Consider the following 24,718-nt stretch of genomic DNA (forward strand, 5'->3'; position numbering starts at 1 on the left):
TGCCCTAGTCGAAGTAATTTTCCTTCCATTGACATCGTATTCGGAGGTCCAAGAAAAAATAAAATTCCTGAATAAAACTTCAAAATGGCGCGACTCCTGAGTCTAAACACCCAGTTTTGATATTAGTGGAGTGTAAGAGCTGAATAATATTCCTCGAAACGATTGGCCATAGTCCAGATATTTTGTACAAACCGTGTAAGAAATAAACTCAAACTGGATGTTCACTACTGTATCCACGATCGCTCACTCTATACCAGGTAAAAGTCGTCTTGTACTAAGTTTGATGCTCGTTATGCTTTTCCTAATATAAATTCATTTACTTCTATGAGAAATACATGAAATACCTATTACCCAAAATTATCTATGCCTACTTTCGTTCCCTATTTGGTTTCAATGTGATGCATTTTAAAATATAATCATTTGATTTTACTAAATATTATGAGTTCAATAGATTGTACAGCATGCTTATATTAATCCTAAATAATAATATACAGTAGTGTTTGTACGTGATAGCTTTGATAGTCCAAATTCTTTTATACGTGTAACATACCAAAAGCAAGATATTTATGATCTTAAAACTTATACTATGCGCGTAGTACAAACAAAGTTAATAATCATTAGACGATGAGATTTCTTCTTTCTATGTATCATTATATGTATACAGTGTTGTATTGTTTATAAAATACAATCTTATCAATTAATATTTAAAAAATACTTACTTCGATAACTCCAATTGATTTGACATGTTATTGTATCAGTTTATATCAATAGAAATTGAATTTTATTGACAAATCTAATTGTTAGTCTATATGCGAATAAATCTTTAACTCTAAATGTACCATGACCGGTTATATAACCACATCCTGTAATTTGTAAAGATGTGATAATTTGTAAAAATCCTGTAATTTGTAAAATATTCGGTGAAAATGCATAAAATGTACATTATTCATTTCTAAATAATAGAAGGTATATTGTTCATTATCCAGTTGGCTAAAATTTCATTCTATATGAAAATATATACTTTTTTAAAATGGTCATTTAACCGCTCACATAGTAGAAATAGGTATACGTGAAGTGTCGGTAGGTTTAGTGTAAAAATATAAAACTTTACATATATATATATTTTTGTTTGTTCGCATTTGTTACATCACATATAATAAATTATGTAAAATTAGTTGCATAATGATATGAGTTAAATATCTTTAAGGAAATATTTACTTAAATATTTTGTTTGTCCTAAAAATGAGCGAGTATTATTATTACTTAACTCATAGATAAATTTAATAAGCGAACTAATGAAATTTTCTATTACTACAGGGAGTGATCAGAGTCAGATGGCGCAGAAGCGCGGTTCTATTCATATAGGGTAAGTTGAAATATCAAAAACTTTCATGAAACAGTATACTTTCAACACGGCTTCAAATAATTACATATTACAGAATATGACTCATTTCAAGTTCTTATAACAGTACCTATTAACCCTTTGAGTGCTACGGTTACACATATGCATTTATCGATATGAATGCGAAGAATGCTATGTTGATTTGCGTATGATAAATGTTTGGATTTTGGATACACTAACATTATTTTGGAAAAATTCTTTTTTATGTTATTTAATCTGAGATAATAAAAATTATAATTTATTGTTAGCTATGCCTAGTATAATCAACTAGTAATAAAAGAACTTGCACAAGCAGTAAAATATTCCATCCTTAGAAAGTGCTTTGGCCAAGAGTATTCAGTGCTCAAAGGGTTAAAAAATATTAGTTTTTTTTACTTTAAAATAATATAAACAGGTTGTAAGAAATATGTTTTTTGTTAAAACATAGCAGATATGTTTTCAGACGAGATGCTCTATCTATTTATTATTTTTAATTAGCAAAATGATTATATTGATTAAAATATTATAAGCAAACTTATATCATTACCTGTAATTGAATCTCTCTCCATTTCTATGTATATATAAATAGCTGTATTCGTTTAAAAAACACACGATAATACCAAGTGATGCAATATCTATTAAAATGTATCAGCTGGCATGTCAGTGGAGTATACTTTATGTCTATGTACACGTATCCGATAATTCCAATAATTACCTCTAATATCTACATCACGATGAATTTTTTGAACAGTCAGATCTTTAATTGATACAGAGATTGTATTTTTGTAATCGTATCGAAACGTGCAATGATAATGATCGATAATGGTGATCTATAATTTTTTATCAATCTTTCCTATCAACACCCGACAAGATGGCCAAGCTAGAACATTTTTCGCGCTTCTAAATGTTCGATCGAAAAGACAAAATAATAATGTTCTCGATGGTAAAAAAAATAAATGCGCTCTTTTCGAATAAATCGAATGAAGTTGAGATAATTAGTTATTTTTTTGAAACATTCCAGGAAGATCGATCGATTAAAATAAGTAAGCTTGCTACGTTGCAAATAATTCGTCGTCTGACAATACTTAAAACCTATTAGTAATATTTCTTGACACCGTCATTGTTTTATTGCGACATCGTGGAAAAAATATTTCGTTATCGTAAGCTTCGCAGACTTAACGCAAAATACTTTTTCCAAGTCGTCAAGCCGAATCGTTTCGATGTTCTCAAACTCGCTTGATCTTCGTACCGAGAAAACATTGAATATTTGAGAAGTGATAATTTATTTATATTCTATGCGGATATAGGAGGAAGAAGTAGTGGGATCGCGAGTGCGAGGGGGACGATTATGAGAATAGTTGATAGATTCCTTGGAGCGTTAAAGCGGTATAAATGTCGAGCCGATTATTTCGTAGGATCGTGTCAGAGGTAGGAGGAAAAGAAAAGGTAGTCAGTACAGGGGAATACGTAAAAGAAAAGAAGCGTGTAAGGAAGGAGGGGTCATCGTTGCGGAGAGAGAAGGCGCGTTCGTTCCGTTGCTACCACCAGGAGGGACGAAGGCATCCCGGTTAAAAGTCGTGCTTTATACGGTGGCTGTTCCGCTCTCTGGTGGGAGAAGTGATAGTCCTTACCGGGGTATACCACGGCGGCACATTATACGGCTATGGTGGAATCAGTCACTGGCGAGTTGTGGGTGGTGACTAGTCGACGACCCATCCGTCCCTCGATCTTCCTGTCGATCTTCGACTCGATCTCCGGCTCGATCTCCGACTCGATCTTTCGCTCGATCTTTCGCTCGTACGTTAGTGCTTCCCGACCGAATGAACGTCGCGTCGTCCTCAGTTCAATCGCGATCGTAGCAATCGATATCCGACCGAATGCTTCGAACGAAATCGTTCTCCTCAACGTGCTCGACGGCGGTGGTATTCGTCGTAGCTTAAGATGCCTCGTGCCAAGTTTAAACGACGCGCGTCTCGCGCCCTCGTCTGAATAGATCACATTCCGTCACCGAAAACTTTTTCCTTATCCTTTCCTCCCTTCCTCCCTCCCTTCTTCCTTCCTTCCTCCCTTCCTCCCTCCCTCTCCCCTAACTTCTTTTTTACTTTTTTCACTTTTACTCTTTGGGGAGCTTTTCTCGTGAGTTTGTTCAAAGTGGTTGCAGAAGAAAGTGGTGAAAGGATATAAACTGGCATCAGTTCGAATTTAATTCGCCAAGAATTTCGTGCTTTTTGGAATCCTGCAATCATTCTCGATGGAAGAATATCTTTAAACATAGTTCAAAATCAAATCATGGATATTCAATTTCGAAAGCGATGAAATATTAGCCGTTTCAAGATCAAGATCGAAATTGTCGGCAACTCGACGAACATTTTTTATAAATTTAAATAAATAAATTAAAAGAAAATAAATGAGTGCAGTATTAACTGTAAGTTAGAACGAACAATAACGAAAGTCGGTAGATAATACGATAGAAGTAAAAGTACCTGATCGCTCCTCTCTCGATTCTTTGATTTTGAAGATCCTGGAAAGAAATCCATCGCCGGCAATGTTTCTATGATTAATCATCCGTAATCTAAGTTTGACTTAAAAAGGGAAGTAAAGTTTAATTGAACGGAAAAAAGAAAGAGAGAAAGGAGGTTGTTGGCGCTTTGATATTACGACTTCCTGTGGAGAGGAGCACCCTTCGGCCGTCGCGTAGATATCGCTAAACTCATATCGAGAGAACGCACGCGCGTGTCTTCTCGAGCGTGTAACAGGTGTCCAGTGTGTGCCAAACAGCAAATCTATGTAGGATATAACTTGATGAAATCTGTATTGATTTAAGCGAAGAGCCGATAAAGAGAATCAGCTTCGAGAAAGGAATAAAACATGTTTCCTTATATACGAAGAGAGATTATTCAAATAAGATGAGCGAATGAAGGAACTGAGGAGAATCTTTGGAAGAGGCTCGCTGAATTGTTCAAAAATCGTGGAAGAAAGGTCGTCAAAATAGAATATCCCGGTGGTAGTGGTATGTACGGGGGTGGTACGGGAGGTACAGGGTATGGGGTCGGTTTGGGCCCGGGACCCGGGCCCCACTACGCTCCCTCGAGTTCCGGCGTGAGTTACCAATTGGGCCCACCACCTCCACCTCCGCCAGCCGGTTGCCCCACCGGCGGAAGTCAGCTTCTGTCTTACGGGCCCAACCTATCGCCTCATCACATACAGCAGACGCACTCGGACTCTCAGCAGTCGTCGAAAACACGAAGGTAAATCTTCGTCTTTTTGATCCTATTTGCCTCTTGGAAGAGAGATGAGTATCGCGTTTCGAGCGCAAAACTTCTTTCCAGCCATGCTGGATCATCGTCTCGAGATCATCTGGCTCCGAGGAGCACGAAACTGACATCCTCCGTCTACTAAAATCGCTTTCCCGGGCGGGGGAGGTTAAAAGTCGGCCCTTTTGATATCAAAGCGGGTTTTAAGCTTTTGACCAAAGGATACCGTCGTCTCTCCTCTATACAGGAACGTGCAGAGAATCGTGGGAAAGGTTGGGACTTTTAAACGGCACGCGGTTTTTGTGGTGGTAACCTGGGCATGCACGTTGAATCGATGAACGTCGCGAGGACGAGAGATATAGTTCGTTTGAAGACAATTTTTTACCCTTAAATACTAAATTATTTATTAGGAAGATTCGTGCGTTTAAAGAAGAGTAACGACGAACGCGACGACGACGAACGTGACGATTAACGTGAGACAGGGACAAATTACGTATGGCAAGAGTTACGTATTACAAATTACGTATATTGATGATTATGAAGTATCTCGGTAATTATATGGTATACATGTTAACAGACAAGCAATTGTCGCTTTACTTAGAATAGCGAGAACAGAGAGAGACGTTGCGACCGTCGTGAGAAAAAAAATCTAAGTACGATTAAAAGTTAAAAAGAACTCTTTCAGATCTTTGCGTGGAATTTAGCTGATAATATGAAAGCAACTAAAATGCAATGTTAAAAGGGTTAGGTTTCGTCAACTGGCACGATTTATTCGAGTCGTCGTCAAAGATTTATTCCCCTTAGAGATCATTGAAAGAACTCTCTCGAGTTCGCTTTGAAACAATCTAGTTATCGAGAGTCGTGACCGAAGTACTTACGATTGCTTATTGAAATTGAGAGGCTTGCGGTGTACTTACGGATTCGCCTTTCGCTCGGACCCCGTCGACAAGCGGAAGAAATTTGCGGATCGTTTCGAAGATTACTTATGCCGATTCACCTTATTGTAACTTATTTGTGCCGATTGTATTTTAACCTTAATCTACCACCCATAATTCCCTATTCCGCAAGATGCAATAAAAAGTAATCATTTTATGAATCTATTTTGCAAACGAGCCAGCCCCCCCCCACTTTTACGATTAAATCGAGGAAAAAACCTATTCCAACATTTTCAAGTCGCAATTTTCAAGTACCCATCATGCTAGTTTATCGAAGACCAATGAAACGTCTTCCTATTTAAACGATTATTTCCAAATTTCCAAGAAATCTTTAGATTTTCATAGATACGTTATCTTTTACTTGTCGTACACATTATCGGGATTCAAATATTCCAAAGAAAAATCATCGATACTCGGGGAACGCACATGTTCCGTGTCTGCGTGAAAAATACAGGAGTCGGTCGTGAATCTAGATAGCTCTATTATCGTCGAGCTTGTCGTAAAAAAGACTGCGAATTCTCGTCAAGCCAATCCTATCCTACCTCGCGCCTCAAAACCACGAAAACGGTGAATCGATAACGAGCTTGACGATTCTTGCATAAACTGAATATTTATTAACCGTTAAATAAAAAGACAACAAAAGAAAGAAAGAAAAAAAAGGAAAAAAAAGCAGCTATTTTCCACGTTGCGTTTTCATATTACGTTTTACCTTACAAAATTCTGTAAACCATATTTGACCGAGAGATTGTTATTAACTTTCTTGTGCAATCATCGCTGTTTGAAAAAACATACGGTTTTCTTGTTGTTGCAAGATCAGCATTTTTTCTACCTACATTAGCAAGTAAATTATAATCAAGAAATGTAATTGCAATTTTATTATAAGATACTTACACTTTCTTCGCGCGTAAAATGTAACTTCCCTTTGAAGAGAGGAGATCAAGACGAAGAAGAAGAAGAAGAAGAAGGAGGAGGAGGAGTAGTAGGATGAAGGAAGGAGGAAGGAGGAAGAAAAAAGGAGGAACTTCCTCGGCGACCTTGAAGAAAAAGATACTCTGGCGTAAGCCATTGAAACGACGATAACGATAATCTTCTCGAAAATATAACAAAGCGGGTACAAAGTTGACGTTATCGTGAAATGCATACAACAGAATTGCGGTGCGCGGTCACGCGCGACGATAATAAATTGAGATCACAAGAAAAATACATATATGCGCGAAGAAATAGTTATGACGGCACAGCTCGTATATTATTACGTACGGTACGGTATGTAAGTACGTATGTATGTATGTATGCATGCACGTATGTATGTACGTACGACGAGAGAGTGACCGTATTACGTAGGAAGAAACGAGAGCACGTACAATACCCGAGAGATTACATTTATCAGCGAATATTTCATTGGCCTAGCTGATCGCTGATTTCATTTATCGTCTAATTATAACGAACCAACGTCTGGGTGTGTTTTTTATTTTTTAATAACTCTACTCGTTAAGTCTCCCCAAAGAAGACCTTAAAAGGGATCGATCTGTAATTGTACGTTTTCTAAATTCAAGTAATCGTCCAACTCTACCTTCTGAAACATAACGACGAAATAATCGTTATACGATGGTACGAAAAGTCGACATTTAATAAAGTGCATCTTTGGGTCTGGTCTCGTTCGTTCGTTCGTTCGTTCGCGGCTCATCGCGTCTAACAAGCCGCAAAATACACACCGAGGAAGATTAAGGGTAGCCAGGGTGTCTAATACGATGAGTTTACGCGGCTCGTTCTACACTCTACCACGTGCACCGAACGTGCGAGCACGAAACAAAACCCACTCGTTGAGGAATTCGTCACGTAGCAGAGATTTGTGACCGTTCACGCATTTACGCGCCGATTACCGCGATCTTGTTACGTAATCCGCTTCATAAAACCCAAAAATCCAAAGCACTCCATTACTCGGACCTTATCTGCTTTAGTTTCTCTTTGCCCGTCTTATCGTTACACCGAGGAAAACCGATCAACAAGATCTCTTCGACGTTTACCAGCAGATTTTCCTATTTACGAAGGACTATCATTTTCATCTTAGCGAAGCTGGAAAATAATTTTTGATATTTAACCAAGTTTAACTTTCCTCGATGTTGTTTCATTTTTTCGCAAATACGCGGGGATGCACCCAAAATATGCAATCTCGCGCGACGGCGGGTATATTTCAAAATCTGCATTGTCTTTTGTTCTTCTTCTTTTTTCGTCCACGTAAATGTCGAACATTGAAAAAGCAGGTTGCATTATTTGTTTACATCGAGACGCGCGATGTTCGTGACAACTGGCTCGAAGTAGGAATTTCCAAGCCGGAGTAGTAGTAGCCTTCTTTCTAAGCAGCGATTGCGCTCGCGATATCTCTTTTTATATTCTCTTCGGGAAGTACTATGTAAATCGTGTGTTTACTCTTTTCATTATTTCCACACGGCACACTTATACGGTGCAATTATCATCGTCAGAGGGATACGCACCGTATTACGCGAGTTAGCGTTTGGATTTGAACGCGTTCAACGCGCCAACAAATGTTAATTATGTTATTACAACTAATTAAATGGAGCACAGGTGATTTCTGGTGCATTAACCTGTAAAAATGTAAATCTAATTGATAAATTATATATATATTTATTTCATGCAATCGTTGGCCGCGTGCGCCTATGTAAAAAGAAAAAGAAAAAGAAAAGAAAAAGAAAAGAAAAGAAGTGGTGGCATTCCTGAGGTAGAAGAAGAAGTCGTTCAACTGGTTGAATCAAAATGAACAAAAAAAATATAATGTTTTTAGTTTGATATGGGGCTCGAGAACTGCGTCGTCGAATTATCTATCTTTTAATGAATCCTCCATTAGTAACGCCTCGTATCACTCGTCTGATATTAAATCCATATTTAGGTCGTACGCGTGCGACACGGACACTTAACTTGCCCACGATACTTTTCATCGCGAGCATAAATAAAACGAGAGATAAAGCGCGTGCCGATTATATCAAATCGAATAAGAATTTTCCTTTCCTTTTTTTTTATTTCTTCTCTAACTAACCGATAGATTTTCGATGAATATTTTGGATTAATTGGAAACATCCTCTCTCACTCTCTCTTGCGTTCTCTTCAAACGATTGCCAAGGGAGAAAATATCCTTAACGAAGAATAAAAAAGGGATCTTGTTAGAGGACGCATAGGTTGTGCGGCTGTAAGCGTAATTAGATGGATTTCTTGCTTCCTCTTCCTCGTATTCTCAGTCGCGTGACTTTCCGCTCGAAGTTAGCTTACACGCCCTGAACAATAAAGGTTTTCTCAGGCGTGAAAACGGCCGGTTCTCCCGATTGGTTCCGTTCTAGGGTCGCGCGCGCGTCTTTCTTGTTCTTCCTCCTCCTCCTCCTCCTCTTCCTCCTCTTCCTTCGCATCTCTCCTATCGGGTTCAATTACGACTTTTAAGGCTTTCAATTCGGCTAGATTTTGAACGACAACAACACAACTATCGCTAGAATGGCAATTATCTTCGATAATATACCGTACCCTTCCTCTTCTTTTACTTTACGATAGTGTTTTGTTTAAGAAATAAAATGGGGGAGGGGGGACGACGAAGAAATCGAATAAACTTATCAGAGACGATATTTGCAGGTATCATTCGCGAGTCTTAGAAGATTGTTAGGATGCGATCGAGGATGCGATCGAGGATCGATCGAGGAGGCGGTGACCAATAAAAGATCGTCTGGGAGAAAGAAAGAAAGAAAGAGAGAGAGAGGGTGGGGAAGAAAGAGAGAGAGAGAGAGAGAGATAAGAAGTTCTTTGGCGCGAGTCGTGCGGGGAAAGATGGACCGCCCCTTCTATAAGCCGCCAATCCTCGAGCTCTGATCTTACTTTAATATGCGACACTGTATGGTGCGAGGAGCATTATCGTAAACCCCCCTCCCCCTCCCCCTCCTCCCCCCTGCTTGCCCCTGATCAAAAGAAAAGCATCGAAGAAAACTGGGAAGAGAATCGTCATCGTGCTTAGACGTTAGATTAACAATTGGCGCCGTCGCTTAGCTTCAACGAACGACGACGAAGCTCCGCTAAAATACGATGATGATGATGATTCGTTGCATAATTATTATATAGTTAAATGCTACTTGTTGTAATAATTGGACGCTCAAGGACGCTTGTTGTCGTCGTCGTCGTCGTAACGCGTCGTCGTAAGTCCTCGATAAGAAGAAACGTATATTAATATTCGACATTTCGAATTGTAAACTTGATAATAATCGCATTTTTCCATTTCCATCGTTGACTTAAGAATGCTTCTTAAGCGCGCAATTAAAACGAGTAAACACTTGTATCGCGTGATTCGATACGGAAATGCAGCATATAGCTAGCATCGATGTTTCTTGCGCCATTGTTTCCCCCCCGATTGGAACGTTTCAATTATCCTCTTATAGTAAGAAATCGATGAGATTCCGCGCGTTGAGAGGAACAACTTTCGGAAAGAATACCGCGCATTTCGTAGGTACACCGGGTAGGTAGGTAGATGCTCGTTCTCCTGTTCTCGAAAGGTAAGCAACAGGGGACAAACTCGTGTATGTATGTGCATGAGCGTATGTACGCGTGCAAGTGTCTCAAAAGACTACAGGAAGAGTTGGTAGATGTAACACACGTGGACGTAAAGGAATGGCGAACGTAAATGTACGAGGACGAGCTTGGACAACGGTTACAAAGAGGAAGAGAAGAAGGAGTAGAGAGAAGAGGGGTCAAGTCGTGACTCTAGAGTCCAACGGAAAAATGCAAAAAGGCGCCACCGTAACTTGGACACGGCGTGCCACATCACGTGGTATTCTCTCTCCCTCGTATTTTGAAAATTCTTGGATGTCACTGTGTATGTCTCTCTCTCTCTCTCTTACTCGCTTTTTATCAAACGCTTACGTGGAATTATTTAGCGATCGACTAATTGCGCAAAAAATATTTTCGTTCGAACCGTTTAAACGCGGTCGTTAATCTTTCTTAATGCCAAACCGTCGCGTCGGTCATTTGGAGTCCACGTCCGCCAATAGCATATCGCCGAGCATATCGCCGAATGGCGTAAGCCTTAAGAGATAATTAGAAGGCCTAATTACCGACGGTAAAAGCGTACGTTTGTCTCGTGTGAGATCAGCGTTACCGCCCACCATGCATGCTGCTGCTGTTGTAGGGTACCACCAGGCGGACCAGGCATATTATGCCGACATTCCGAATCTGCTCGTCGAAATAACACATACGAAAAAGCGATCGTTTAACTCTTCGTTTCGTAAGTACTTATGTACGTGGTGCCTTTAACCTCCTTCCAGTTGTTACAATGAGAGAGTCGGCTTACATTAGACGCACGTTAGATAAAGATCTCTAATGCTCGGTTCCCACGACTTTTGTTCCCCCGATACATAGACATTCGTAAAAGAAGGAAAGTCGAAAGAGGGACTCTCGAAATCGGGAGAAATGAAACAACACTGTCTGACCGGTAATCGACGAGGAAGATCGATTTTCCTTCAAATTGTTCCATCCCAAGAGGAGGGGTACTCCGTGGGATGAATTTTTTTTTAGAAGAATATTTTTTTTTTCATGCTCGCAAGCTTTGTTGTTCGTCGATCGTAAATGAACAACTGCTAGTAGTCACATTCGTTCCTTTCGATACGCTACCAAATCCGTTTCGGTCGAATTACGTAGTCGAATTGTGAATCAATGCTATGAACTCGTTCTCCGAGTCTCTTGTAATAGGCCATCGACGTCATGGTTTATTGCGATCGCTGATTTAGTGTCGCGCAGGGTCAATATTCTCGTATTTAAGTTTGTCAGTTGTTGCATTCGTTTATTCTTCCTTTTTCTAATAAAATTTTCTACACTTTGCTGCATAGTTTACGACGTTAATGCGGCGTCTGTTCGCTAAGATAAAATCTGTTCTCCAAAAGGTTACGTTGAGTAATTGGTAAATGATTAACGATAATTGATATTTTTCCTTAGGAAAGTAGTATCACGCTAGAGGAAAGGTATAAAATGTTTTGATTATTCGACGAGAACTGGTAGTAGCATTGATATTTGATCGTTAGAATTTCGTTCTCGATCCAAACTTTAACATAGGAGGGATCTTCTTTCCGTCGGACGATGCATACGCGATGCAAAAACGTCTCGCATAACGACACGGGCCATCTTATAACTCCGCACGTACGTGATATGAAGCCGGTTTTTGTATTCGCCATATGATTTATTATCTAAAAATCCGGATAAGGATGCGATGTTCGTTATTTCAAGATAGATATAAAGAATATTTTACCAAGTTATAAATACCAAGTTGTAAGAAAGTAAGATGAGAGAAGAAGAAGGAGGGGGCGGGAGGGAGGGAGGGAGAGGTGCCGCGAATGATTTTAAAACGCTTGCGTTCCATGTTCCTCTCGGTTACACGGGTAGTTTATAAAACCTTCTGGAAGGTGCAGCAATTGGAGCACCGCGTTGAACCTGCTTCGAAGTTTAAACTTTCTCTTAGGTTCGAAGGCGCGGATTATAATGCCACACGTTGTGGAATCGGGTAGTGAGATATAAATGCCAGGGCTAACGAGAGAAGAAAGTGTCATAACTCTAGGGAACATTTCATCCATCCTGTTGTTCGACCGACGACGACAACGACGACGACGACGACGTGCCATGGACGAAAGAAACCTCGACGTGGTATCCGTCGTCTTCTTTCTCACGAAAGATTCGTAAAAGATTCATACGTATCCGTTAAGTCGACATAATACCGCGGGGCGCATCATTATGTACTCCATAAGTCTCCGGGTACATCTTCTCTTCCTCTCTTAAGGGACTATGGTGCTCCAAGAGAAAGAGGAGGAGGAGGAGGAGGAGGAGAAGGAGGAGGTACTATATATGTTGTGGAGGGCTCTAGAGACGAATACGACGACGACGACGATGACGAAGACGAAGAAGAAGAAGAAGAAGAAGAAGATGGTAGAAGATGAGGAGGAGGAGAGGAGCGAAGGGAGGACTGGTGGCGGGTACGGAGGTACCCGGATACACTCGGTGCGGGCCCTACACCCTCACTTTTCTCTTCTACCGGGTCCTCCGGAGTTCTCCTCGGTATGAGAAAGGTGAAGAGAGGGAGGTACCGCATGGCGCGTTCACCACACCGAGAGTAGAAGGAGTACGATGGCGAGTAGTACGTTGGTGGGAGGAAAAATAAAAGTGGAAGGGATAGGAGGGCGCACCGGTAAGGGGATATCTTGCTTTTTCGCTCAGGGTCAGAACCGTACATCACCCGCGCGCCGCACCGGTGCAATAGACTGACGATCGGCCGGATTTCTATGAGCTCTCTCTCTCTCTCTTTCTCTCTCTTTCTCACCAGTTCGCGAACGAGAGCATAATTTTCTAGCGAGCGGTTAATACTGGCGTCGGTAGAAAGAACACGAGCTTCGATACCGATAATGAGACGGCGGTGACGGATTTACGGTGGCCTCTTTTGCGCTTCGAGTCCATCACCCTCTCTCTCTCTCTCTCTTTCTCTCTCTTTCTTTCTCTTTCTCTTCCCCCACCTCTAGCTTTCCTGATATCTTTTCCTGTATTGTAGCGAACGACCCTTACGGGCTTTGCCATATTCTTCCTGGTGTAAGCGGTAATGAGGTCTTGAATCTTGACTTTAGCTAGCATCGCTATCGAATCGCCGATGTCGTCGTCGCATGGTGGAAGGAAGGAAGGAAGGAAGGAAGGAAAAAGTGGGACGAACCGAATTATTTCGCTCCAATTCTTCTCGCGTTTACTTCGATTACGGCTCGATATGTCGAGAGAAAGATAGAGAAAGAGAGAGAGATATGGAAAAGGTAAATAAATGATCTCTCTCTTTACACTTCCTTCCGTCATCCGCTATCGTCGTAAATTTATTTCGTTGGTTATTTATTATTAATGAATGGCTCATTCGTCGAGGATCTTTCGTAGAAGAAAATTCGACGATCGATCTTGCACGCTTCGAATTTCGATCGAACGATTACTGTTAGGTGATCCAGATTTGGTGGAGTAGAGCAGAAGCCCAATTTTGGATCGGCCAATAATTCGCGTTTGGTAATCCGGAAGCTATTATAGTATTGCGCGATTGTCGATGACGCTATATCTCTATTCGCGCAACTATTCCTTCCTTTTTTGCGAACTCTTTGCTTTTCTCCTTCGCCTTCGCCTTCGCCTCCTTCTCGTCGAACGGTATAATAATTTATCGCTCAACAACCACGCATCTTGACGTACGCAAACGTTCGTACGTACGTACACGCACACAAACACAAACACAAACACGAACACGCACAGAGAGATAAAATAAGAAGTATATACGCTCGCGACTCGCGTATCGAGAATTAAATTCGTCCATGTCCGCGCATACGTATATCTTGTTAAAATGTTTTCCCCTGTTTTTTTTTTTCTTTTTTTTCTTTTTTTTTTCCTTTTATTATCCTTGCGTTCGTTTGTACGTTTGAATTTCTAATAATATTTCTACGAGTACTACACGCGTACGTACCACCACCATCGTATGGTTTCGATTCGTATTCTTTCGAAAAGGAAGAAGATTTAAGAAGGGGAAACAGAGGAGTGCATTAAAAAAAAATTTGATCGGTGTATCATGGTGGTTTGTACGTTTGAATTTCTAATAATATTTCTACGGTCGAGTACTACACGCGTACGTACCACCACCATCGTATGGTTTCGATTCGTATTCTTTCGAAAAGGAAGAAGATTTAAGAAGGGGAAACATAGGAGTGCATTAAAAAAAAATTTGATCGATCATAGTGGTTAAAAAATGTAATCAATTATTTTCTTCTCTTGGTGTTTCAGGTCGGACGAGGATGATACCAGTGGATGTAAATATAGAAGGCTGGAAGATGACAATGTGCAGGACAAGGAGAGGTTTGCGAGGTGAGTATCAGGCTCGAGAAGATTCGATAAATTCGTTAAAAATTAGTGGCTTTTTTCGTGCCAGAGATTCTTACTCGAAACGGGAAAGTTCAAATATTTTGTCCAACTACACTCCTGCAAAGAATTTTACTATTAAATATCAATCAAATTATTGGTAATTAATCAAGTGTTTAAAGATCTTGTGATTTGAAGAAGCTTGCTAAATAATTCAAATACAATGTATTGTTAATATGAATTTGTTTAAATATTAATATACTTGTTGACAATGATCAATGATCAATCGTTTAACACAGATCTTATTATAGGATAGAGTAATACATTTTTCAGATTTTATATGACAAAGTAATCAATTTTGTTCAAAAAATTTATGATCAATCAAGGAATAGTCGTATGGAGAACGAAAAAACAAATCTCGGAAACGGTTAATAAAATTTTTAGGTTCTAATTATGTTTATCTACGTTTTTCTATACGTATGTTTACTTACTTTTCTAATAATAATCCCCCCCATAAATGGAAACAATTGAGACAGTTATAACTCGACAACCCTATGACAAACAAGTTGGTTTCGACGCGTGCCTCGTAAAAATATTAATCTAATTAATTTTCCAATGTGATTTTACATTAATTATTTATAATTATTAATCATTCATTATTATTCATTAAATTGAGTTCTCTTTCTCACATCGTTTTTTATTACTTTGTTATTAAATCAAAAATGAATTTTCCATAAACGACCGATTTATTTTCTACATTTTATTTAACACATCTAAATTAATTATTTATTAATTACATATCTTTAATAATCAATGATCTTGTAAAAAACTGAATACTACACGTGTAAGAGAACACGAAGAATTCCATCAACACTGTTCGTTTCGTGAACATTAATCAATTTGGCCATGATAATTTACGCATAATTCGAATCTCGTTAGGGTTCGTCTTAACGAGTAAAGTATCGCGAGAAGAGTAGCGTGAAAAAACCTTTTTGGTATCTTAGGTTGCCGACACATTGTTAATTCGTCTCACGAAATCGTGGTCCCAATATGTTCTACCGGTACACCCTGTACATGCCTCCTCAAGTATCAAGATACATACATACCTACATGATACCTACCAATGCGAACCGATAGCGGAATGGGAAGCCCTCGAGGCTGCTCCAGCGTGGGAACATAAGGTTCCGAACATAAAGGACGCGCGTACCGTCGTCGTCCTTTAACTTCGGCCACCCTGCGAAGGTTCTTCTACCTCTCTCTCTCCTAGTTGGTATCTATCTCGATGATATTCAAACTTTCCTTTGCCGTTAAATTTACTGAGAGATAGAAAAATGAAGAAATAAATAAAGAAATAAAGAATATATTATTCCAGAAGTTTTCTCTTGTGTGTTCGATCGCGTGCGACTGGGTGGAGTCGTTCTCCGCAAGCAATCTCTACTGTCATTTTGCAGATACCCAAGAGTAAGCACGCATACATCGCGTTGTCGAAAAGAGGATGGAAAAAGGGAGGGAAAAGGCATCATGGCTCGAACGGGGTCCGCAACCGATTCTGATGTCGCGCTTTGCGAGCAAGCAAGCAAGCAAGCGAGCAAGCAAGCGAGCAAGCAACCGCGTTCAAGAACCTCACTTTTAAGTTAATAACGCAATTACTGCCTCCCGCCGCAAGCCAACCCTCCTCCTCCTTCTCTTCTTCTTCTTCTTCTTCTTCTTCTTTGATACTTCTCCTAACCGAGGAGAGGGCCCACGGTCGTATTTTCTTCTCGACCTCGGCATTAATACAGAAAGCCTGCATTTTCGGTGGCGCGCGATTACGAGTCTCCCTGTAAAACCGCGGAATAACTCTGTTTGTCGTCGTTCTCCTTCCTTCACCTAAAGTAAAGTTAAGGAAAGGAAAGGAAGAAATATATCTATTCGATAGACTCTCTTACAATTTTAGTGCGGGTAATATGCGTTATTACAACTCGGTGCATATTTATCGAGGAAAAGAGAGGAATGAAGAAGAAGAAGAAGAAGATGATGCCGGTGCAGGAATAACGACGACGACGACGACGACCAAGAAGAAAAAGAAGGAAAAGGAAGAGGAGGAGGAGAATAACCAGCGAATGGTATTCGACGATGAACGGATACCACTCCGATCGTTGTCATTTAAATCATTTTCAAACGAAGATGTTATAATCGCGCGTGAGACGGCAGCGTGGTGCGCCATAAATTGAACTTTGCAACGTATTTACTGCCTTTGGGGGGCAGTAATCGAGAAGCCGAAAGACCGGATATAATACTAAAACGAACGAAACTTAACTAACCGATAGAGACGATATATTTTCATTTTGACGTTACTCGTGTTGTCGTTAAGTTTGAGAGAATTGTCGAATTCGCAGTGTTATTCGAAGTAGGAACGATAAGATCGCAAAACGTTGAGCCCCCTAGCTAGCCGCACCACCGTCGTTGGAGGGGAAGATAAGGAAAAATAAAAAGGATGGGATAAAAATAAAGGAATAGAGTGTCGCGTCGGGAGAGGGGCCAAAAAATAAAGATAAACTTGTACCGAAAGAGATAGATAAGGATCTCGGACAAGACGGCATTCGCACGGGGTATCGTTTGGTGGTCGCGCGATTATCGGTACACCCCGTATAGTCAATCCGCTTGCCCGGACCTTAGAAGCGAGCGAGCAACTTCGGAGCGTCTGACCCCTGACCCAGGAGTTCTTCGTCCTCCTCCGAGCCCTCCTCCGAGCCCTCCTCCAGCGCCGCCGCGTCCCTTTCGCCCTTCTTCTTCTTCCATAGCTCGCAACCTCCTCCATCGCGTTGCCGGACCGCCGTACGTAGCCTGCTTTATACTTGCGCTTTAAGCGCCCTGGCTGGCCTCTTTTAAATAGCGTTGCCCTCTTGCACGGAGAAAGAGATAGATAGATAGATATTTATTCTTATGTCCGTGAAAGAAGAAGAAGAAGAGAGAGAATGAAATCGAAGAAAGGTACGACCAACGAGACGTTACGGATTCGCAGGAAAGATTTTCTCTTGCAACAAGTATTCTGCCCATTCTGCTGGACCTCTCTACTCGCTCTCTCTATGTGTCTTTCAACAACCTCCCGGATGTTCTTTCTCCTAGATCCTTATCCCCCATTCTTTTCATTTATATTCTTCTCCGTTCACTGAAAAAAAAAAAAGAACGAACCCACGACAATATCCTTTAAGATAGACTCGAACGCGAATCCCTTGTTCATTTTCCCTCTTAATACCAGAAAATCTATCCCTTTGAAATACTCGCGTATAATATCGTAGTCAGTCGGTGTTGTTATATATTTGTTAGATTTCACGTTGGAAAAATCCTACTTGCTAAGAGCAGTCAATTGAATTTGAAGTTTAATTCGTAGTTTCTACCCAGCAAGTAACCCAGCCAGTCTCTCTTCCTTCGTCGTGACAACTGGAGAGAATCTCGTCGAAGCCGAATGCTTTCGGAACTACGTGTAGTATTATCGGACCACGAGAATTTATTAGTCCAATCGATCTCGGACGCACGTACTATGCACGATCATATTCCGGAAAATAGATTACGTTCCGTTCCGTTCCGTTCCCCTCGTTTGCTCTCCCGTTATTAACATTTTCCCAAATATCTCTTCATTATTTCATCTCGAGCTATGCAATTACCTTGGTTTTTTCTTGCAACTTACTGCAGGGAGAATCATTGCGAAATAGAAAGGCGGCGGCGGAACAAGATGACCGCCTACATCACCGAACTCTCGGACATGGTACCAACCTGTTCGGCCCTTGCGAGGAAACCGGACAAACTCACGATACTGAGGATGGCAGTGGCACACATGAAAGCTCTCAGAGGTAAGACGACCATTCGTATTTTATTGAAGTTATACTTCTTTTGGCGCGTTGGGGAAAATGTAATGGGGAGTGATTTTGTTCCGAGCGTTTGGAAAAACGACACCATGAAGTTTGTCGGTATTTACGATGCGCGGGAAAACGATTTCAAGTTTACGGCATGAAGTTGTCTTCTTTTCTTCTTCCCCCCTTTTTTTCTCAAGCGGGTCACCCATCCAAATACTAATCGTACTCAGCGCTGCTTTACTTAAATGATCGAAGCGAGAACTAATGCTGTAACCGCGCCATGACTGTTGACGCGTGAAGTTATTCGATATATCTCTCTTATATTTAGTGTGGACTGATATCTATATTTTGATATTTTCTTTTTCTTTTTTTTATTCTTTCTTATATATATATATATATATAATTATTTCTTTTTTTAAGTTATTTTTTTTCTTTGAAGTTTTTTTTGAAGTTATTTTTGAGGTTATTGAGGTTATATTCGTTTTGGTACGGCAAAGAAGTATAACTTCTTACGTGCGTACATAAGTACACACACCAGTTTTTTATTTATTTTGCTTCGTTCCTAGCGTCAAAAAAAAAAAGTCTCATTGGAAATTAACCACGAAATTAACCACCTTTGTAAAAATCAACCAACAACCATTCGGATAAAGAAGAAGGGAGAGTGAGTCCCCATCGAAGCACAAAGCTTGCATTCGTGTAATTTAATCGACTCTCGTTGAACAAAATCAAAGATCGTCTTGCCGAAAGTTATTTCCTTGACCGTGCCGGATAATTCAAACATCAGGGGTAAAACTTAATCGTCACGTTCCGCGTTAAGAACTAATTCTAAGTAAATTGCTACTTTGTTCCTTATCGAACTGTTAGAGTTGATAACCGATTTGCAAGCGAAAATTGCCATTAGAAATTTAATCCAGATCCCTTATCCGATTCATTAAGATGACAAACTTTAACGGAGTATACCGAAAATTCTCAAACACCCACCGCCCACCCGCACCCCCTAAGGCGATGATGTAATCGAACTTTGATCCGGGAGTGAAAGAAAATCCAAAAAAAGCAAAAAACAACAAGGAGAGAAATAATTCGCGTTCTTAGGATGATTCGGAAAAAAAAAGTAAGTAAAAAAGGGTTGGGGGGGAGGTCAATCGAAGCTGCTTTTTTTCTTTTTCTCTCGGAGGTACCGGAACGAGCGTAACCCACGGATGATGATGGTTTGGTCGTCGTACTACGGGTCATATCGAATGCAGAAAGCGCGATATATGCTTCCGGTGTAAGAATGGGTGGAGTTGTTCCATCGTCGGCTGTCCCTTTACCTTCGGACACGCATAGGCGTGGTGTGTGCGTGCCGTGATTCCACCTAAGTATTGGTGGTGCGTCGCATTGTTTATAGCCACTTCTCCTCTTTCCCGACAAGAGAACCGCTGAATACAAATTGCTTAACGCAGAGAAAAGAAGGTGAGGAGGAGGGGGAGGGGGCGAGAGAGAGGGGGGGTTGGAGGGAGAGAAGGACCTCTCTCTCTCTCTCTCTTTTTTCCTTCACCATCTTTTTCCTTCTTTCTCTCTCTTTACCTGGCCATCCGAACAAGTGAAAAAGAGAGAGAGAGAAAGAGGGAAAAGGGGGGGGTGGGACTATCGCCTCCGGGATGTGTCGACGGTCGTTTACGCCGTCTTCTTCCACGAGCCTCCTCTCCACTCTTTCCCTCTTCCTCTCATAACTTCGTTCGATGCACGATGCACTTGGTACATAGATATCTACGAAAGTCGAAGAGAAGACGCTTTCGAGCCTTCTCTTTCTCTCTCTCTCTTTCTCTACGTCACCGGTTGCGGATTGTTAACGAGCCGTGCAGCGATAAAAGTCTATCGACGAACGACGACGAACAACGACAACAACGACGACGGTGAAAGAACCGTTCGAAAGCTCGCGCGCGAACAACTCTCCAACGACTACGTCGATTCGTTTCGATCCAACCTACCAGCTCCTCCTCCTCCTCCTCCTCCTCCACCTATCGTTTTTTCACGTCAATGAGATATCATCTAGCCCACCCGCTTTTATCGAACAACGAGTCCCAACAAATTCTTTCGAGTTCCTGCTCGCGAATTCGTTTTGATAGCAGATATATATATTCATCACTGAGAGAGAAAGAGAGAGAGGAACGCGTGTCTCGACTAAGAAACCCTTAGGGTTGAATTTTTGTAGAAGAAAAAATAAAAAGAAAGATAAGTTTCCGTGGTTGGGGCCCGGTCGGGAAGAGATGATCCGATGCAAAGGAAGAAGAAGAAGAAGAAAAAGTCGGTGGAATCTCCGTGGAAGAGCCAAAGGCGTCTCGACGCTCGCCACGTGGAAACTAATGGTAACGAAGGTCACCGGGGGTCTTCCATAGATCTTGTTTGGAAGTCGTTAAAGTACCTCTTCCCGGAATTTCTTCGTATATCGGGGTAAAGATCGCATCGCGAGCCCCTCTCTCTCTCTTTCTCTTTCTCTCTTCCTCTCTCCCCGGCCCCTTTGGATCCCATCCGCTTTGCAATTCCGATCTTGCACCTCGATAGTTACCTCCGCGCTGGCGAGGTGCCCCGTCCTCGTTTTTGGTACCCCACCGTCGTCTTTTCTCTCTTTCTTTCTCGTTGTCTTCTCGCGTACTTGGAAGCCTCCGACAAACTTACCGTCCGACCGGGTTATCGCACCTAAACCGATCGCCCAAGATTCTTTCTCTTTCCTTCATCGTATATTTGAAAAATCAGCAAAGTAGGTTTGTTTGTCCTTTTCCTCTCTTGATTAAAAAAAATGTAATTGAAAGTTGTTGTCTCTCTTGTCAGGGACCGGAAACACAGCGACCGACAACGCCTACAAACCATCCTTCTTAACGGACCAAGAGCTGAAACATCTGATCTTAGAAGCCGCCGATGGATTCCTCTTCGTAGTGAGTTGCGACAGCGGTAGGATCATCTACGTTTCCGATTCGGTCGCGCCCGTTCTGAATTACACTCAGAGCGATTGGTACGGGACGAGTCTTTACTCCCAAATACATCCCGATGATACCGAAAAAGTAAGGGAACAACTAAGCGCCGCTGAACCTCAGCAAGGTGGAAGAGTATTAGATCTCAAGACCGGGACGGTCAAGAGAGAAGGTCAATGTAAGTTAATAATGCTTTTGTCGGGCTAATCGTCGTCTAGTTCTAAGACCTAAATCACCTAATTATAATCGGTGGTATGCCGATGATTACAGCGTCCATGAGATTGTGCATGGGCTCGAGAAGAGGGTTCATCTGTCGAATGAAAGTAGGAAATCTACAGACGACGGGTGACATGGCGGCCGCTCACGGTCTTCATCGTATAAAGCAAAGAAATTCTTTAGGTCCGCCCGCCAGGGATGGGCAAAGTTACGCCGTGGTTCATTGTACAGGATACATCAAAAATTGGCCTCCCACCGGTAAGTTTGGCTTTCAATATTTCATCGTAATCCTCGACGCAACATAACGGTCGCGACAACGCGACGTAGCGCCAACTTTCTATTTTAAAGCGAGGGAGACGCGTTGTGCTCGGAGAATATGAACGAACCTACGATTCGTAGAATACACCGATACCGAGGACGACGTATGTTGTACATACCTCCTATAAATTAAGCATCTCTCGGCGATCGCACGGAAAGGACATAAACCGAGGCACGTCGATTCCTCCCTCCTCGGCCCTCGGAATAAGCACACAATTATTTTCACCCAGAGATATTTCGAACCAAGGAAAATAACAAACAGTTCTCCTCTCCTCTCCTCCCTCTCTCTTTCTCTCTCTCTTTCTCTCTCTCTTTTTAACTATCCGAAATGAAGTGAAATTTTCTATTCGTTCATTTCATATTCCTTGGAATTCAATGGAATACACATACCTTTACTTTCGTTCCTTCGTATTTTGCTAATGCGATCCGATGCTTGTTAGAGCTCCCTATTAAAAGATTTGTGTAACATCTCTATGTTACCGATCAGAGAAGAATCTTTCATTGATTCACGGTTTTACGCTGTAGGTGATTTTGTTACCCCATGTGTACCAGGTGTGGGCCTAGGTGATAGGGGGCCTGGAGGCGTTCAAACTGGACCCGACGGTGTAGTTACCGACGAAAGTTCATCTACGCATTGCTGCCTTGTAGCCATTGGCCGATTACAGGTCACTAGTACACCAAATACTAATGATTTAGCGGGTTCCAATAGCAATAGCGGTAAGAACATTTTTCTTTCCTTTCTTTCTTTTTTATCTATTTTTTTATTTTACTATTTTTTTTTTAAACGTAAATTATATTTCAGAATTTATTTCACGTCACTCTTCGGAAGGTACGTTTACCTTCGTGGACCAAAGAGTCGGTGGAATATTGGGGTATACACCCTCGGAACTTTTAGGGCATAAATGCTACCAATTCTTTCATCCGGAGGATGAAACCCATATGCGTGAAAGCTTCGAACAAGGTAACGCCAAATCTTTCAACTTTCTATCGTCTACGTGATTATATACTTCTGAACACTCTACAATCGTTTTTTATCTAGTTTTGAAGCTGAAAGGACAAGTGGTTTCTGTGATGTATAGATTTCGAGCTAAAAATCGTGATTGGGTATGGTTGAGGACATCAGCTTTTGCCTTTTTAAATCCGTTTAGCGACGACGTGGAGTACATCGTTTGCACAAACTCCCATGCGAAGTAAGATTCTTTTGAAAATATTACAATTTTTACAAAGTATATTTAACGAGAGCATACTTTTAACGATATTCAATAATTAAAGGTCATTCCATTCTGGTAGCGATGGGCAAACGGAAAGCGAAGCTGTACCTGCTTATGGACAACCTGGTCTAGATTACTCTCTTCAGAGACATCCCACCAGGGATCCCATATATCCAGCGCATCACATGATGCAACATCCAGCGGCTGTCGCCGCAGCTGGTGAGACAAAATTCGTATATATTTTGTATGAAATACGAATATCATTTTAAAAGTTTATGATATTAAATGCAACACGACTATATCGTAGGTCCACAGCAACCTAGGCCGTCCAGTACACAAAATGTTTATCAAGGGTACGAGACTACGCAGTCACCTATAGCTTACGGTTCACCTGGTCAACAAAGTACAACTTCTTCTGTATTAAGTAGAATTCAAAAACCTGCAAATACATCTCCGACTCCTGTACAACAAGCATGGGCAATTGGTCGTCAGGTAATTTTTATAACGATGAATAAATAATGAAACTTGTGTTGTATATATATTGAAGAAGTTTTATTAAAAAATAAAATAAATGATATGTTTTGCAGCAACCTGTAACAGAAGGATATCAATACAGTCAATTAAGTCCGTCTAGGTCACCGAGTGGACCGACCTATACGCAATTGAGTAGCGGTGCAAGAACGCCAGCTACGCAATATCACGCAGTCACGACAGTGCCTAATAATCCGGGTAGAAAATTGGATCATTTGAAATATTTCTATTGACAATTTTTACACAGTTGTTTTTTAATAATATATTATTCATAGGTATGTGGGGATGGCAAGGACAGCAACACCAAACGCCACAACAAGATGCTGCACAATCAAATCCACAAGTTACTGGCCAATCACAGCCTCCTCATCCTACGCAGGCTGGTGGTCCTGGCACGCAACCTCAAGAGCTCTCAGATATGTTACAAATGTTACAAGACCAAGGTGGCGCTTCCGGATTTGAAGAGTTAAATATGTTTACTACCACATTTGAGTAGCGACCAACGACAAAAATTGCCGACACTCTTACATCTTAACAAAGTTAACAAAAAGTTCTTATCATTTTTTGGATTATTCTAAGCATCTTAATCTACATTCTCTTATTTAATTATTTCGACTTGTGCAAAGTTTATGATTAGCATCTTCTCTATATGCTCTATAAACATTATGTTATCATCAGATTGGGTTAGCGTGATGATTAGGTACTAATCGATTATTTCTCTTTCCCCATGCATTTCAGATATTACGTTCTTCCAAGGACTTTTTTGAATTATGCTCTCAAAATTATATGAATTTTACAATGCATTCTTATTAAGATCACAGTGGGTATTATTTAGCTACAAGTGCCATTAGAGAATGCTTGCTCCTATTATGTGTTTTTAACAGATATTTTAACAGGTAAATTACAAAAAAAAGAAAGCAAAAAAAAAAAAGAAATAAAAAAGCAAAGTTAATAATTATTAACACGAAGGTAATTATATGAAGATATTTAAATATTTTATTCTTCTTTAATGTAATTATGAATTCAATTATTTTAGATAATGCGTTTCGCAAGAGTGCGAATCCATTATTTTATAGTCAATATGATTTAATAATTTGCAAAGGAATGACAAACTTTGTGTTTTATTGATTCAATTTGTGTCTCTCTCTCTCTCTCTTTCTCTCTCTTTCTCTTTCAAAGTAGTTTATTAT

General features: G+C 40.7%; 1 protein-coding gene and 1 long non-coding RNA gene across 5 annotated transcripts; both read left to right on the forward strand.

Moving 5' to 3' along the window:
* Window positions 1–24,331, forward strand: LOC122518328 (aryl hydrocarbon receptor nuclear translocator homolog). 4 transcript variants are annotated; one of them, XM_043637201.1, is made up of 13 exons: window positions 1–257; window positions 1,318–1,366; window positions 14,391–14,471; window positions 18,138–18,298; window positions 21,113–21,430; window positions 21,523–21,726; window positions 22,312–22,503; window positions 22,589–22,747; window positions 22,826–22,976; window positions 23,059–23,216; window positions 23,305–23,489; window positions 23,585–23,726; window positions 23,804–24,331. In XM_043637201.1, the coding sequence occupies exons 1-13, from the start codon at window positions 218–220 to the stop codon at window positions 24,022–24,024; spliced, it is 2,061 nt and encodes a 686-aa protein (XP_043493136.1). In that variant the 5' UTR covers window positions 1–217; the 3' UTR covers window positions 24,025–24,331. The 4 variants fall into 4 exon arrangements, with proteins under 4 accessions (XP_043493136.1, XP_043493134.1, XP_043493133.1 ...); XM_043637199.1 differs by lacking the exons at window positions 1–257; window positions 1,318–1,366 and adding an exon at window positions 3,051–4,629 and having other exon boundaries at window positions 23,077–23,216; XM_043637198.1 differs by lacking the exons at window positions 1–257; window positions 1,318–1,366 and adding an exon at window positions 3,052–4,629.
* LOC122518331 lies at window positions 18,836–19,749 on the forward strand. Its single transcript, XR_006304055.1, has 2 exons — window positions 18,836–19,412; window positions 19,476–19,749. It is a non-coding gene; the product is annotated as an uncharacterized LOC122518331 (long non-coding RNA).
* Window positions 24,332–24,718: the final 387 nt, after the last annotated feature.

The sequence above is a fragment of the Polistes fuscatus genome, unplaced genomic scaffold (assembly GCF_010416935.1).
Source record: "Polistes fuscatus isolate 324 unplaced genomic scaffold, CU_Pfus_HIC Scaffold24, whole genome shotgun sequence".
In the NCBI taxonomy this organism is placed as follows: Eukaryota; Metazoa; Arthropoda; class Insecta; order Hymenoptera; family Vespidae; genus Polistes; species Polistes fuscatus.

What these genes read in the sequence shown, in the direction of transcription:
- LOC122518328 (XM_043637198.1), top strand. Translation starts at nt 4,394, where the DNA reads ATGTACGGGGGTGGTACGGGAGGTACAGGGTATGGGGTCGGTTTGGGC. An exon ending in GACAAGGAGAGGTTTGCGAG is followed by an intron (nt 14,472 to 18,137) that starts GTGAGTATCAGG and finishes TGCAACTTACTG; the next exon opens with CAGGGAGAATCATTGCGAAA. An exon ending in GACAGTGCCTAATAATCCGG is followed by an intron (nt 23,727 to 23,803) that starts GTAGAAAATTGG and finishes TATTATTCATAG; the next exon opens with GTATGTGGGGATGGCAAGGA.